Source organism: Podarcis cretensis (assembly GCF_951804945.1).
Source record: "Podarcis cretensis genome assembly, chromosome: 1".
NCBI lineage: Eukaryota > Metazoa > Chordata > Lepidosauria > Squamata > Lacertidae > Podarcis > Podarcis cretensis.
The window spans coordinates 35,672,649-35,689,977 of NC_137170.1; the positions used below are offsets into that span (position 1 = coordinate 35,672,649).

The 17,329-nt window shown below is 40.9% G+C and overlaps 1 protein-coding gene and 1 long non-coding RNA gene across 12 annotated transcripts in view; both read right to left on the reverse strand.

Moving 5' to 3' along the window:
- The window catches only part of NPAS3 (neuronal PAS domain protein 3), a 637,919-nt gene that overhangs the window by 36,514 nt on the left and 584,076 nt on the right, over positions 1 to 17,329 (reverse strand). For all 11 annotated transcript variants that reach the window (XM_079954436.1, XM_079954435.1, XM_079954432.1 and 8 more), the window contains one exon: positions 14,285 to 14,403. In XM_079954436.1, coding sequence (XP_079810562.1) covers positions 14,285 to 14,403 — 119 coding nt within the window. The remainder of the gene's footprint in view (positions 1 to 14,284; positions 14,404 to 17,329) is intronic.
- On the reverse strand, positions 656 to 4,271 carry LOC307204544. The gene is made up of 2 exons (XR_013833739.1): positions 3,766 to 4,271; positions 656 to 907 (listed from the first exon to the last, which is right to left on the reverse strand). It is a non-coding gene; the product is annotated as an uncharacterized lncRNA (long non-coding RNA).

Below are 17,329 nucleotides of genomic sequence, written 5' to 3' on the forward strand. Positions count from 1 at the left end.
GGTGCCCCAAAGCCTTCCGACTTGTCCACTGACTTAACTTATAATTCTGGATATGCTGGTGCCTGCATCTGGGTATGGGAGCTGGTTGCTGTTAATAAGAGGTAAGAAGGAAGCAATCGGCATACACTTAGAGGCATTCTCCTTTATTCCTACTTTGATGTTGCGAGAGACAATCCTCATTTCAGCGGCAAATTAAGGGAAAGGGAATTGGCCGCATCTGTGCCAACCTGTAGCTTCTGTGAGTGTGTTCATGCCACTTGTAACAGCAGTAGCAGCAGCAGCAGCAGCAGCAGGAAAGTACCCCCAAGCACCGTCGCCAACAACAGTAAGTGGGTGGCTATTTCCACTTGTTCTTTTCTAAACTGATTAAAGAGCGATGAATTGATTAAACAACGGGTAGTTAAGCAGAGGGTGCTGGAGGTGGAATAATGGATGAGCGACACACTCTAATGGAAGAAAGTGGTTAAAAGGTGGGTTAATGACTGTTTTCCTCTCCCCAGCAGAACACTGAGCTGCTGTGCTGAAACTCTCTGCTGTTGGCTTCTGGATTCGCTAGAGCTGCCTTTTTATGAGAGCCCAGCTTGAAGGGGAGTCCATGTTGCCATGGAGTACTAATTTCTATTTACCAAGCAGTCTCTTATGCACAAAGCAAGAGTCTCTTTTAATACTTTTATTTATAGAGCAGGAGGATAGGGAGGCAGAGCTGTGTGAGGCACCAGGAATAAAGGTTTGTTATCCTTTATTATTTTTAATACTGATATCTCATCCTTGCTTGGAAATCTTCCATGGGATATATAGTAGACGTCAATCCTGCACTGATTCAAGCTCATAGCCATTTAATTTCAAAAACACTACGGCATCGTGTGCTCACAGATCCTTCACTGGGCTTGAAAGCACAGAGAGCTATCTGAAATTTATTAAAGAATTAATTGCAGGTACAAATGCTATTAAGGAATGTCATTAGAAGCGTGCACACTTTGTACACTCCATAGTGCCACAGGAAGATAAAACATTTCAATATTAAGAAATAATCAGTCCTATGTACTCATTTTGCTGTTTTAGTGCATTTGCTTAAATTCCAATGATAAATGCAGCAACACACCAGCGGCAACAGTTTAACCAAAAAAAATTAATGAATAGTGTGGAATTTCCTGCACAATATGGAAATTATGCAATACACAAAAACAATAGTGCTTTTTTATTTAAAAAATAGGACTTTCTCGTGTGTCCACTAAGCATAAGGAACAATACATCTCATCCTTAAACATACTTTTGAATCAAAACCACTTAAATGAAAGGAGTTTTAAGGCTTCCTTGTGGGTCTGCATTTTAAGAACACAAGAACTGCCTACATAGAATGTGTCTAGTCAACATTCTGTCTCTGAGAAACAGCCAGAAAGATGCCCCTGAGAAGCTTGCAAACAAAAGGCACTATGATGGTAGTTATCTCCAATTATTTGTCACCAGGTTCCAGATAGTTTGTAGGTAGTCAGCATGAATATTGGCATGAATATGGAGGTGTGATTTTTAGCTCTCACAGAAAAGAGCTATTTGCTAGACCTAGCCCAATGAAACTGCATAATTCTTGTAAACTAATGGCCAAATTTATCAGCAACAAATTATTTAAGTGAATCCCTGTATGAAACTTTGTTTGTTTGTCCTAAACTTACTTCCCACTCCCATGTCCATCTTTCCCAGTGTCTTATCTTGCTGTTCAATCTTGATCTCACATTTAAGTATAATTGACATGACTCCAGTCCTAAACAGATCTTTGGAAAACTCCACGGTTTACTCTCCTCCTTTACATAAACTGTCAAACTGGCCTCTGCTTCCAATCCATAAAAGAGTCTGCCATCTCATGCAATGGCTACTGATTTAAATAAACTCTAATGATACAACTTTTATACATTAAATCCTCCTCCATAAATTACTTTTTTGATCCCTTTATTGTAAGCTTACATTTAGTACATTTTTTGTCCCTTCATTTAAGTAAGACTTTTAAAAGGAAATCCTCTCGTCATGATGGCTCCCCTTTTCTGTTTTGCCATGCTGATGCTGTTTGTTGTGTCTTTGCTAATCCACTGCAGACATTAAAAATATAAGAAGAGTTCATCAGATCACACACCCAACTAGTCTACCATCCTGTTCTCACAGTGGCCAACCAGATGCCTGTGGGAAACCTGCAAGCAGGAACTAAGCACAACAACGCTCTCCCCGCTTGTGATCCTCCAGCAAATGGCATTCAGATGCAATTTTATAATGACGAATAAGGACAAAATACTTCCTTCTGTGCAAGGGACGTGGGTGGCGCTGTGGGTTAAACCATTCAGAAGCTTGCCATTCAGAAGGTTGGCGGTTCGAATCCCCGTGACGGGGTGAGCTCCCGTTGCTCAGTCCCAGCTCCTGCCCACCTAGCAGTTCGAAAGCACGTCAAAGTGCAAGTAGATAAATAGGTACCGCTTCAGCGGGAAGGTAAACAGTGTTTCCGCGCCCTGCTCTGGATCTCCAGAAGCGGCGTAGTCTTGCTGGCCACAAGTACGCCGGCTCCCTCGGCCAATAAAGCGAGATGAGCGCTGCAACCCCAGAGTCGTCCACAACTGGACCTAATGATCCAGGGTCCCTTTACCTTTACCTTACTTCCTTCTGTCTCTTCAGAGTCTCCCACCTGTCAGCGTCATTGGATGACTGCAAATTCTAGTATTTGGGGGGAGGATGTTTTTATCTATCCATTTTCTTCACACTGAGCATAATTTTACACACATCTATCCCCCTTATTTGACTTTGTTCTGAACAAAAACCCCTCAAATGTTGTAACTTTTCCTTACATAGGTGGAGTTCTAACTCCATGGTAATTTTGGCTGATTTTGATGAACTTTTCCCAGTTCCTTTTTGAAGTGTGATGCCCAAACAAAGTATTCCAAATGTGTGAACATTTATATTCCAAAGTATGTGTGGTTGTAGTTTGTATAATGGCATCATGATATTGGCAGATTTATTCTCAATCCCTTTCCTAATGATCCCTTAAAACATGGAATTTGCCTTTTTGCAGCTACTGCATACTGGGCTCCACGTTCACTTTCCTGGTCAGTCACTGCCTACTAGAGCCTCTATTGTAGAAGTTTTAAATAGCTTCCAAACCTGATATTGCTGGACTCCCAACAAGCATTCCCAATGGTCAAGCATGATGGGATCAGGAGGGCACAACACTGCGTACTTCTGCACCAAAGGAACTCAAATTTCCTAACTGTAACATGCGTCATCATTTAATTCTTAATACTTTTTTCCTTTTGAAATTAAATACAGAAGTAACAGATTTTCTGGGCAGTTTTAAATCCATATATGCTGACTATAAAAGCCATGTGAGTTCCAAGCAGTTTGTACCAAATTGTGAGCAGAGCTGAGGATTAAATCATGAGTAATTTCTCCTTTTTGTTGATTCTATAGGAAGCCTCGACAGCTCATTGTAAAATATTATTGTATGAATAATATAGGTAAGCTAAACAGTTCATTTCCCCCTTAATGCATGCCTTGAGTTGATATGCTCCCCAGCGTCAGCAACTGATTCTTGCATCTCAAGATCTTCAAATCCCACGCTAAGTCGCAATGCCAAGGTTTTGATCTATACTACAGCTCCATTTTCTGATGACTGTAGGAATACATAATCCCTTTGGTGATATTTTTCACTGCATTTTTACAACTTCATGGCTTAGCTGAAATTGAGAACTTGTCTCCATTGTTTGGCGGGGGAAGGAACAAAAATCACACCTCAATTTTGTGGGAAGCAGCTTCTCCCAGAACATTGTAAAATCCTGTGCCCAGCTTAGCTGCCATGTAGGAGTAAAACACCAGAGGGCATGGCATTAACCCTGTTTAGATGAACTATAAGCCTCCTTCAGGGATTAGATTCCAAATTGAACATATGAGGGAGACAATGGGGCATTGGGGCATGTTAGCTCTGTCTCTGTTCTGATCACAATCCAACTTCCGTGCTCATGGGGGTTTCCCTTGCATTTCAGAATTCAGGATTCTAAAACACAGGGGGAGGCTTCATGGGTCCAGGAAGCTCCCTGCTTCATGTCATGGAAGTTGGAAGGTGATCAGAACAGTGACAGGAGGTGGAGCTAATCCACCTATCTCTGCTGTCTCTCACGTCATGTGTTGACCTTAACCATGAAAGTAACACCTGAAAAGGGCTAATACATGCACAGGGAACATGCGTAGGAAACAGAGTAGGAACACAACAGCAGGCCGTAGCCTTACCTAGAGACATGCTCACTGTACTGTCCAGATAAGTCTAGATACATTTCATATATACAGAGAACTGGAAAACTAGCTATGCTCAGGATTCTGAATTAAGCATACAGGGCCTACTCACATGCACTTCGCATGTGTTGGGACTATGCAGACAGACCAGTGTTGAGGATGAGGCCTGCTAATTGTGAATCCCCTTCACTGGGGTTCATCATATAATACATACCCATCAACTGTCCTGGAAAAAATGGGATGTCCCATCTTTTCCCAAAAGATGCTATTTTGGGTGCCATGCTCTCATGCGATTTTGGGCTGAGATCTCACCCTGAGAATAGCATTTATTTTTGGGTCTGCAATTTCACATGGTTCCCCAAAACACATATTTTTGGGTCCATGACTTTGGGCTCTGGGCACCCTAAAAGTGCTTTTTTCCGAGTCCGTAATTTTGTGCAGGTCATGTGACTCGTGCAGGAGTGCGTACCCAGAGGATGGTGTCCCAGTTTGGGGCAATGTCGTGTCGGAGGGTATGACAGTAGAGCTATGTCATCAGCACACACATAACAATTATTTGCTAGCACAGGAACAGAATTCTGCTGTCCTGAATTAGAATGGCTACTAAAATAAAATCATAAGAAAACCATATAGGCATAAGTGAAAACAGTGCAAAATTTGCATTCTTGGATCTTCAATAACAAATTATAATAGACTTCTAGTATATCTGCAGTTGAAATCAAGGCATTTTTTAAAAACTTGACCAACTTTCCCTTGCTTCCTTAACATTTATTAATGGATTGTTGTGCTAAGGTAATTAACTCCAAAGCTGGCAAATTTAGCACAGAGAGATTAATTTTCTTTAACTAACATGCTACCTAAAATATGCTTTTTTTCAAGAAGAGGTTACTAGTAATTTGTTCTCGAATTAATCACATTATAAGTAAAGTAGAGTGATGATGTTTCAGAACAATTGTCAGTCCAACAACGTTAAGCGTTTTTGCTTTTTTTGTATTTGAGTAGACATTTACTAAATTACTGAAAGGTAAAATCATGCTGGCTACCACCTGGTCACTGGTAATTCATAAAATACGAAATTAGAACATGAGCCAGATTTCAAAAATGGTCCAATCAGGGCTTTCAGCTGTGTGAACAAACCTCAGGTTCACACACACTATCATCCTGTTGTGTACTGTGATTCTTTTTATCTCCCTCTTTGTTCTATGTTCTGCCAAACCATTGTTTGTCAGACCGGGCAAAGTATGTGCAAACCCCTGGAAACAGGTCAGTTTTGAGAAACTGCTCAAAATGACTTTTAACTAACACAATACATACGGTAAGTCATTGAATTGCCATGCTGTTGTTGTTTGGTGCAAAGGGAAAGTTTGGTAAGTTCTCTGTAGTGTTAAGGAAAAACAGCACCTGAACACCTGTTTCAACAGCTAAATTTAAGAAAAGGCTGGGCTTCGGCACTTTACATTGTTTTGGATACTGTCAGAGCTGCCTCTAGGTCCCAGCTCACAGAGGACCAACGCTAGGCTGTAGTTATGTACAAAAGTCTTTATTGAGGTTCAGTTTCCATTTTAAAGCCGCAGCGCGCAGCTCTACGTCTCAACCCTAGACCGGCGAAGTCCCGTCTGAGTCTCCGCCCCTTCCACACCAGTTTAAGACTCTCGCTTTGCTCCACCTCTTCCTAAGTTCCTTTCTCCTCTGGGCCCTCCTGCCCGCTAGGGTTTCATCCTTTCTGGATTCCTCTGACGCTGACCCTGATGATTCTTCCCCCTCCTTCCGGCGGGCTTTAGGACCTGGTTCCCTATCCGGGCTACCTTCTGTGCCGCTCGCCTGTACATTTGAACTTGGCGCGCGCGCCCAGCCTGCAACTTTCCTCTTGACCGTTCCCTCGCTCTCCGATGGAGGCGTGGCCACCCCTGACTCCTCTTCTCTCGCTGGTGGTGAATATGTGGGCTCTGATACCTGGGACTCCTCCCCCCCACTACGCTCTGGTGGGGAAGCTGGTCCTGATTTCCAACTGCTGCTCTGGGAGTCCCCGCTGGCCCCTTGTTTCTGGGGTGTCCCCCTTGGGTCCCCCCTTGCCCTGCCCATCGGCGCCCCCTTCTGTGAATCTTCCGATTCGCTGGAGAGGCTCACGGAATCTATCGGGCTGCTGTCATCCTCTCCTACGCTGCCCTCGGATTGCTCCCCCTCGCTCTCCATCTCCTCTCCTCCCTGCGCTCCCGCTGAGTCCCTGACAGATACATATTCCTGTTTTGAAGGGCAATGGCTACATGATCTGGTAAAAGAAACTGTGGTTAAATTAACTCTACAGCATGTACTGATGCAGCCAAAAGTTTATTGGCATGTTTTTCCCCTTTGGCTCTGTCCGTAGGCTTCACTACTTACAGCTCCTGCAGAATCAATCTGAACTGGCCAAAATCAGTGATGGGTTTTATAGCACAATAAATGCCTTGCCATACAAGCACAGGTTATACATGGAAGTGCCTGGCAACTGTCTATTCATAAATCCCTGTCTCATGATAGTGTGCACAGTTTCTGCCAATTTAACAGAATCATCAACATTCATATTTTTAGAGGTGTCATCCAGGCAGCTACACAGTGTGTGTTTTCCTGGAGATGAGTACTGGTGCAGAAAACCAGTATTATTGATAAAATCTTGGCATATCTGAACAAAAAAAGGAGATATTAAATGTATCTTCTCCTTTCTCCATGACAGCTTCTCATGCAACAAAAACACATTGTTTCGTACATAGTCCTTGTTAAAGAAACCTTTTAGCAATGAATTAATTAGTTTTCCAGCATTAATGAAATGAGAGAAATAGCTTTCCAGCTGATAATGCAATGAATGGAAAAGCTGAATAACTCTCACGGATGGTACACACAAGGCATCAGTTGCTCTGTGCTTCTAAAATTCCTAACTTAAGTGACTTACATTGCTGCTGAGTCTGTTTCGCTTTGTCCTTGTCCATGTAATGGACACCACATGTTCTATTCTGCTTTGCAAAACAAGATATTTGTAAGTTTAACTTGATAAAGTGTAAAAAGAAGAGAAAAACACCCTGAAGAAAAGACAGATGGCAGGCTTTCTTCCCCAAAACACAATTTCATAATCTGCATGCAGCTGCTAATAGGTAAACACTAAAAACATTTCTTTTTTTTGACAGAGAATTGCTGATAAATTGTCAACATAAACTTCGTCTCTGGTTACTCCTATGATCTAAAGCTCTTCTGTGAGCTTTGTCCCATCAAAGTCGGCTTCTTACAGCTGTATCAAAATTTATGAATGTATATGACTATAAAGTGGCTGAAGGCAACCCATAATGCATGTTTGTTTATTGTGTATCAGCTCTTTTGTTCAGTACAAGCTGGGGGGGGGGGAGTTGTCCAGCTCTCTCTCTCTCTCTCTCTCTCTCTCTCTCTCTCTCTCTCTCCCCCCCCCCCCTTTAACCTTTACAATTGATGATGGAAAAACTACACTGGCAATACTATTTTCATAGGAACTTAAAGCAAAGGTCTAGTTGCGAACAACTCTTACTGACATGGGTAAGACTAGACTGTGCTAATCTATAAGGTATCTATAGACATTATAGGAGCAGCTTATCTAATAGGGTGTAATCTGCCATATCAAATGGAGGTTAATTATGAAAATAAACTAAAAGGCATAGCCTTCATTTAGAGAATCACATCTTTTTTGCCTCTGCCATATTAAGATACCATTTTGCTTATGTAAGAATTTTTTGTTTTTTAAAAAAATCCAAATTATCTGCACATAGACTGAAATTTACTTATCCTGAAAACTCAGTGAATGAATCTCAACTTTAAATGTTGAATTACAACCAGGTACATCTTATTTTGATTCCAGCATTACTGTCGGAAGTTCCAGTGTTAAGATTTGATATTTTATTTCTCAGAGTAGTGTGTATTTGGCAGAAAATATTGAAAGTTGTGCTGTCACATCTTCTATTCATATGGATCTTAAATTTCTGATCATTCGGATTAATTAGTTGCATTCAGGCAGAAGGGATACATTATTTCATATCTCACCTTTCTCCTTTCTAACTGAATTATGTAAGCACTTTACAAATATTAAATGATGGTGGTGCCATATAGTTAGCCAACACCACATTTTGAGGCAAAAATTAAAATAAAACTGCAACTCGATAAACAATTAAACTGAAAGAAAACTGGATAAGGGGAAATGAAAGGATGGATTTCTGTACCCAATGCACACTTAATCTACAAAGTTAGCTGTCTGCAAATGCAGGCCTGGTGTTGTCGCATGGTTTTTCAGGCAGCTGCTGAGCCTCGACACCTCAACACGACTTACTGCCAACATCTGCACTGGTCCATCCTTTAAAATAATTTCCCTGAGCTTGATGCCCACCATTAAAACTACTCCAAATGTTCTTTTGTATAGTGGCCTTCTGGAGTACTATGGAAAATCAATATGGTGGCTGACTAATGCTTATTAGAGAAGTGGTATTGCTGCCCAGTAAACCCACTGGGTTCATGTGCGTAGAAGGGGGCTCGCTAGATGGTATTCCTCTGAGTGACCCCTCCATCCTGGAACCAGCCATGACAAGATGCTTTTTAAAAGATTAGACCAATTAGATAAGCATAGCAGCCCACGGATAGTTGAGGAAGGTAAAAAAAGGAAATCTCATTATTACTAGGATAGCTCTCACTATCAGTTACCGAGGTCAAACACAGGGAAGGGCCGACATGAATCACTTTTGAGTCATGATTCCACATAAGAGAGCTGTGTGGCCAGTGTCTGAGCAGAGGGCTCAGATACAGTGGTACCTCGCAAGACGAATGCATCGTAAGACGAAAAACTTGCAAAATGAAAGAGTTTTTCGTTTTTTGAGTTGCTTCGCAAGACGGATTTCCCTATGGTCTTGCTTCGCAAGACGAAAACGTCTTGGAAGTTTGTTTCCTTTGTCTTGCAAATTTGTTTCCTTTTTCTTAAAACCGTGCATTCACTTCAAGGAGCAACTCATAGCACGCGGTGTGGTAGCCTTTTTTGAGGTTTTTGAAGACTTTGGTGATTTTTGAAGCTTTCCAAAGTCCGTGCTTCGCAAGACGGAAAAATCGCAAGACGAAAAAACTCGCCGAACGAATTAATTTCATCTTGTGAGGCACCACTGTACCTAGATAGTTCAGAGGAGTGTATGGGTCAAAACATCTGTGGTTATAGGATTACCTATATCTCTAGATGACTCACTAGATATGGGCTGATTTAGTGATGTCAAAGTCACAAATATTGTTGGTCTTTTTTGTTCTTGTTAGTAGCTTACATGGTTGATATGAACATTAGAAGATGCCATTATTATTATTATTATTATTATTATTATTCAAATTTATTAGTCCATGCCCTCCGTACTGCCTACATTGATTAGCTGTGGCTCTGCAGGGTTTCAGACAAGGGCTCTCCTAATCCTACCTGAAGACACTGGGGCCTCATCCCAGGACATTTACATGCAAAGCTGATGCTCTGCTACTGAGCTACAGCTCTTTCCCATTGTTAACATTCTTAGAATCATAGGATTGTAGAGTTGGAAGGGACCACAAGGGTCATCTAGTCCAACCCCCTGCAATGCCGGAATCCTTTGCTCAACATGGGGCTTGAACCCACGACTCTGAGATTAAGAGTCTCATGCTCTACTGACTGAGCTATCTAGGTGAGAAAGAAAGAAAGAAAGAAAGAAAGAAAGAAAGAAAGAAAGGCATCATATCGTCTTAAAATGAGCTGCTGTTTGCTGTATAGTCTTGAGTATGTTCTGCATGAAGGCAGAACATAGGGTAAAGATAAAGGGACCCCTGACCATTAGGTCCAGTCATGGCCGACTCTGGGGTTGTGGCGCTCTTCTCACTTTATTGGCCGAGGGAGCCGGCATACAGCTTCCGGGTCATGTGGCCAGCATGACTAAGCCACTTCTGGCGAACCAGAGCAGCGCACGGAAGCACCGTTTACCTTCCCGCTGGAGTGGTACCTATTTATCTGCTTGCACTTTGACGTGCTTTCGAACTGCTAGTTTGGCAGGAGCAGGGACCGAGCAACGGGAGCTCACCCCGTCGTGGGGATTCGAACCTAGTCCTAGGCTCTGTGGTTTAACCCCTAGGCAGAACATACTCAAGGTGTTTTTCAAGAGGGTGGTATAAGAATACTTTAGTTAAACAAACAAAAAATTCATCTTGCCCCACTCTTCAACTGACATCACCTCCCCATGAAAATGCCCCCCTGCCCTTTATTCTACAAGACTTATGTCCTTAGCGCAACTTTTAAGAGCGCTTTATTAAATCACTGAGTTACTTATAATCATCCCCACAAACAACCATGATACAACACCTAGTTTTAGGATGTCAGGAAATTAGCACTGCACAAAATTAAATTTGGTGCATAAGGACTTGTTTGTGGAAACCATTTCTGCAGCTTTCAACATTTTTCAATTTTTTCTGTACATGGGAGATGATTTATAGGAAAGAAATTAATCAAATTTTCAGTCTCCATTACTGAAATTTTGGCTGTCTGCCTGTGATTGAACATTTGCATTTCTAGTTTTCACTGAGCTTATCAAATCAACAGTCCCCCCCCACTCTCTTTTAAAGATAATGTGCTATGATTAGTACTAACTGTTAAAAAGACAAAAGACAAGTTTAATTATTAAGATTTCTGTGTTTTTTCCACAGGTGCTTTGGACATTTGTCTGACAGATTCCTTTAAAAAGGAATTCTTCAGATTTTTACCGAGAGAAAACCAATCTGTCTGCAAAAGCAGTCTGTGACATTGGCTCATACCATACACACACACACACACACACACATATATATAATATATCATATATATATATATATATATATATATATATATATATATATATTCTTTTAAGACTTTAGTGAAGTGTATATTTAGATCTTCTGTGCTACGGATAAATTGTTGAAATAAAATGTCCCTGGTGTCCTCTCACATCGGCTGCCTTCATGGTGGCTAAACATCCCAAGGCATTTCCTTATTCCACCAGAGGCTCAGCTGAAGGCCAGAATGATCTCTGCATCGCAGCAAATATTTTCTCTTTCAAGAACACACATTCACAGATGCCTGAGGTTATGTGTAACTTGCTGCTGAGAACATGATAGCCAATGTACTTGTTTACTCAGTTACTATGATGGGTCAGCACTAAAGTAATTTCTTCTGTCAATTCAGAGTGAGTTTTCGGCATGGGCTGAAATCCTGGATGGTTCAGCATTCTTTCAAGTCTTGAAAGTGCATTCAAAATACGTGCTCCGCAAGCTGCCCAGGTTTCTCCTGAGGCTCATATGTCCCCAGGAGTCCACACCTGGGCTCTAACGGGAGGAAGTCTTCCTTCCTGCTGTGCTCACTGTTCAGATCTGTCTCATGGCTAGAAACTCAAGGAAGCATACCAGCCGATCATGGGCTCCTCCCCACCCTATTGGAAGTTGTTCTCTTGGAAGTCTCCACACCATTCACCCTACGTAGCTGGACAAACTTCCTTTTTGTTCTAGGGTTTCCTCCTATGAAAAATTACCTCCCTCAAGTTCAGTGAACAACTACAGGACTAGAGGAATGTCATATCTCATCCTTAATTTGTATGTAGAGGCTAAACAGTAGTGACTAAAACAGTACAGGAAGCATTTACACCACGGAGAAAGAGGCGACTCCAACTCCCATCATTTGCAGCCAGCATGGCCAATGATCAGGGATGATGGGAACTGTAGTCCAGTGTGAACTGGAGGACCAAAGGTTCCCCATCCATGCTTTCAATGGATGGCAATTTGCCTAAGAAGAAAGGGGACTGCTGTAAGTTTAGCATGGTGTGTGAATATGAAACAGGTGACAATATGGAAATTGCATATTCAATTTGGAATTCTTTTTTTTTAAAAAATATACAAAAGGCTTGTTGTCAGATAGCTTCTTAAACCTTCAAAAGCATTGTTTACATTCAAATCAGGTGTTCTGGAGTGGAAACTCAGTTCCACCTGCCAGTATCTAACTGAAGAGATGCTTCATCTTTTCAGAGGACATTGTCTAAAAGTAAAAAAGAAAGGTCTTCATTTGCACAGTGTACACCTTTCCTTGTTTTCTCAACCATTTCCTGCTTATAGACATGTCTTTAGCATGCCAGCTGATGCGTGTGCTCACATACAATATGCAAGCCTGTTTGGTACAAAAACACCTCTGCTCATGCTCTGTGAGAGTCAGGGAAGAATAGAAGTTAAGACTGTTGGACTAGGATCCAGAAATCCAGGGTTCAATCCCTTTGAAGTCACGAAGCTCACTGGGTGATCTTGGGCTCGTCTCTCTCTTCTCAGCCTAGCCTACCTCAAAGGGTTCTTGTGAGGATAAAAACTGGGAGAAGGAGAACCATGAACATCACCTTGAGCTCTTTGGAAGAAATGTGGGATATAAATGTGACAGTGAACCAAAAAGAAATGCTATTCACTTTAGAAAGAACAGTACCAGAATGTGTTCTATATGCTGCTATCGCTGGGTAAGATAAGATTAAGGTTCTCATTTTTAAAAGGTATAAGAAAAATAGAGTAGGGATTATTGTACTTAAATATTCCTGAAGCTTCTGCGCAGAGCCTCGGTTTTACCTGGGCACTTGTCTGAAGTGAAAGTAGTCAGTTTTGCTATTATTTTCAAATCCTGGACATTTCCAAGTTTGCACTTTGTCACTGTTGCTGTATTCTGTGGTCCCCCCACTAGCTGAAAGATCAATAACCATTTAATACTGCCATTTTACCCCATGAGCCAATGTTTTGTGTGTCTTGCTGTCCTGACGGACTGCAGGAAAACAAAACAACAACGAACAACGCAAAGCAAAGCAAAGCAAAGCAAAGCAAAAGGATGTGTGAACTTGGATTTAAATATGTATTGGATGACCCCAGCAGGAAGATTGGACAAGGCTCCTCTCTCTTGCAGGACAATAGAAAACAGGACAGCAGCACAGACTGTAAACAAACGTTAAGAGCTCAAACTGAAAATTGTGGTTATACTAAAGAGCTACTTTATTCTTAACCCCAAGGGAAACAAGGAGAGGCAAACCTCGGGTATGTTTTATTTATGGACAGTGATAAATGCTGGGTGGGGTGGGGTGGGTGGTGATAACTAAAGCCAGTTTCCTGATGCCCTTAAGTCACATCTACTCATATAGGTCTTTTTAAGGCTCATATGTAAATTCAGGAAAATTTGAATAATTCTAATGGCAGGCTGGAAACAGAGGACACCTTAGAATAATGACTATGATATGTAAGGTCCTGTTCATGTAAGATCCAATGAACAGGATGTGATTTTTAAAAAATGACAATAAACCTTTAAATCATACAGGTAAACCCTATGCATGCTTCCACAGAAGCAAGTCATTTGCATTCAGTGGGTCATTTCCAGGTATTCTTAAATATTTACTTCTTTGTGGGCTACTAAGGCTGCAATGCTACACACAGTTATTTGAGAATGCCCCACTGAACTTAATGGAAATTACTTCTGAGTAGGTATGTATAGGACTGTGTTGTAAGTCAAGGTCTTTCCAGATAGACAGTGAGGCTGAAGAATGCTACAGTGTTTTGTTTTTGTTTTTAATCCCGTATGATATGTGATGGAAGGACTTTGCACACACCTCCTATGGTTATTTTTGACTTCTTCAAACTAGTGGGTCAGATCACCATTTACTCAGTCACTGGATTTAAGACAGCCATAACCTCCAGGGATATTTAATTAGTTTCAGACTACTGCATCCTCCAAAAGGGGGGGGGGAGAGATAACAGCCATTTAGAAATAGAAATAGCAATGGGAAATAAATAAAATATCCATGTACTTTTTCCTACGGAAATGTTCTTAACTTTAAAAGTCTTGTTTAATCTTTGGCAAACTTTCCAGGCTCAGACTTTGGCAGCTATCCAGATATAAGAAGTATGCTTAAGTATGCTAGCTCTTCAGCCACCACAATCCTCTTTGAGAGTAAAGGAAACTTCTAACTACTCCTAAGGAGGCAAGACCAATGTTTACCTTATATCCTGAAGATTTTATGTGCACACCTCGCTTGGTCAGGGTAGATTTCATCCGGATGAAAAAAGAACGCTCTAGATTGTTGTCCGTTGTAAGTAGGCTGGGGCTTGTGGCTTCCACTAGAGTAGAAACAACAACAACAAAATAAAACAATTCATAGATAATTTCATTTTCACAATATCCTTTTGAATTACTTCATGTGAAGTGGGAGATCCTGATGATAGATCTCCCACTATATATTTTTTAATGGCAGCTGTGGATCCGTCCCCCGTCCTGAATTAGATCAGGACCACCATTCTAGTTGTCACTGGAGAAGATGGAAGAGGAAGAGGAAAGGAAGTTGGATGTCTCATATGGATAACTACTCGATATTGCTCATTCCTTTCACTGCATCTACTCTATAGTATGGCTGGAAGGGTGAAAATAATATATGTTAACCAGAACCACCTCCTGCATCAGATGATGGATCACATGGAAGCTGCTGATTTCCTCACTGTTGAGGTAATGCAAACCTGCTCCTACTGTTAACGTTTATCCCTAGGATCAGCATGAACAGTGTTGTGGTGATGGTGGTGATTGTGGTAGGGGGAAAGAACAAGAGACTATCTTGGGCTGATTGCTTAGGAACTCTTTCTTTGACTATAACTAGGAGGGAAAGAGAGGGAGCCAGGTGGGTGGTGTGTGTGTGTGTTTTAAGGAAGAGTAAAAAGAGAGGATAGCCTCAAGCTGGTGGTGGATAGAAGCAATTTATTGTCTGCCTAGTAAGTTATACTGGTCCTATGTGGCCTTCTCCAGTGCTCTCAAGTAAGACTACTAGAAAAAATGCACTGGACAATCTTCAGATAATAAACTGCAACTCTCACTCTTGAGGTCTGCTTCTCTCTTTGCTCTTTCATTAGCTGGAAATGGTTTGGAAGTTGGGGAGAGATAATGGCAACACTCATTTGTCCCCCTGAAAATAAGAACATAGCCTGCTCACCAGAAAGCTTATATCATTTTAATATCAAATGTAAAAATACACTTTCGTTGTCTAAAATAATTAAATGTGGGGCAAGCCTTCATAAAAAAACAGCCATATTGGCAATATTTCTGTATAGGGAGTTTAAATTAACCAAAAAAAATGTTTTACTAGTGTCTTTAAAGAGTATTGCTAGTTATGAGGCAAGACTTTTCTTGTTATATTTCCTTGCATATACCTTGTACTGATGTGACCACATTTACATTGTGTTTATGGCATTTTAGCTCTGTTGTGATGAATACAATAACAAGAATGCCCCTTTCTTTAGTGTCTCTCTTAAGAGTGGGCTTTTTTTGTTTTAGAGAGCATGAATTCCATGTCATTTTAAATGTACAGCTCTTTATCACTCGAGGGAAAAGCAGAGCCATGTTATATTTAGTACTTTCATTTCTTCTGATTAAATATGAATTACTATGAAATTTTTCTCATCATCTAACACGCCATAATACGCCAACAGCTTTTTAATACACTATATAAGCACAAACTTCTGCTCTAAGAGTTTAATTTGCCCCTCTAATCCAATCACATCAACCTTATTTCTCTTATCAGAGATTCCCATTTTGAATTAAATGAGCTCATTAGTTTTAATCAAAAGCAGAGAGATCAAAACTTAAACGTAAATGCTTTAGATCAGAACTGTCAGTCAGCCGTGCAGTTCTATTTTACTAAAACACAAGATCAGAGACCCTTAGAACCAATTTTTTCTCGTAAGGGATGCCGAGAGCTCGAAGATGCTATATCCTTTTTTTTCCCCTTTCTCCTTCCCAAGGACAGATTATACATTTAAGGTTAGACTTAATTTAGCGCATTTTTTCTTCCATCCTGGTGGAAATGGAAAAGTATGCCAATCTGCTGTTTGTCTCTTTCACATTTATTGGTGTTAGTCCTTGGAGACCTGAACAAACGTGAAGCCATCAGAAACCATGCCACAAACCTGGCCTCAACATTTCAGTTCCATTCAGCAATATCATGTTTGCAACATCTAAGAAATGAAACTTTCAAAGCAAGGAAATGTATGATCAGGATCAAGGTTACTGGAACCCTGAAACCACAAAAAGGGTCATAAGCAGATCTGGCAGCGAGAGGCTCACCATTAATTATTACTGATATTATACAACACTCTACAGTACAGTGCTTAAAGTGTACATTAAGAAACCACAGCATGTGTTCTTCCTGCTGAGTGAATAAATGTTAGAATCAACTTAAAACATGCAGTTGCTATAGTCCAGTACATTATGACCTAACATAGGCAGCAAGTAAAATATGCTGAAATGCTGTTCATGGTAATCTTCTAAATATGGAGGAGAGTTACACAGCCCTGATTCTTCCTTTTCAACTATTGTACGGTTATACTCACAACCTAAAGTGCATTTAACCTGTGCATATTCAATTTTTTATTTTTTAAAAGGAGGTGGGTGCCCAGGAAAAAACCAAACTTTGGCAGTCTCACCCACCAATGCACCCAGCGTGTGTTGGTTATACATGATTTGGGCTTTAGGCACTTTCTCTGGTATGTAACCCTTGCGTAAGCTGAGGGTTTACTGTACTTACAATAAGTCCGCATTCATTATTGTACTAATCAAGAAGGACAGTAGCATGCTGTGGAGAGAGAGAAAAGGTGGGAAACAGAAAGCTGCACTTCTCATAGAATGCATTCTAAGCGCTAATTTTATTCAAGTAATTTAATAATGTCTCACCATTATATAAAAGGGTCTGATAATCTGAATGAAGCCAGGATGAAATATATGCTTATGGAATTTTGAGAGATTCAGTATTTACCACCCATCACTGCAATAAATCACTCCGTAGACTACTGCACACATGAGAAGCAACACTGATCTCATAAATCAGACCATGGAAATCATACCCACCCCATAGCAATAACCATGACAATAAATACAGACAAGGCTGAGAAGCACAGCAGTCCTGAAATGATCCTGGTAGCCAGAAGAACAGCAGAGGAACAGAACTGCACCACTGAAAAGGTAGTCGGGGGCTGGCTGATTGAGAGTAAACAAATACCTCGG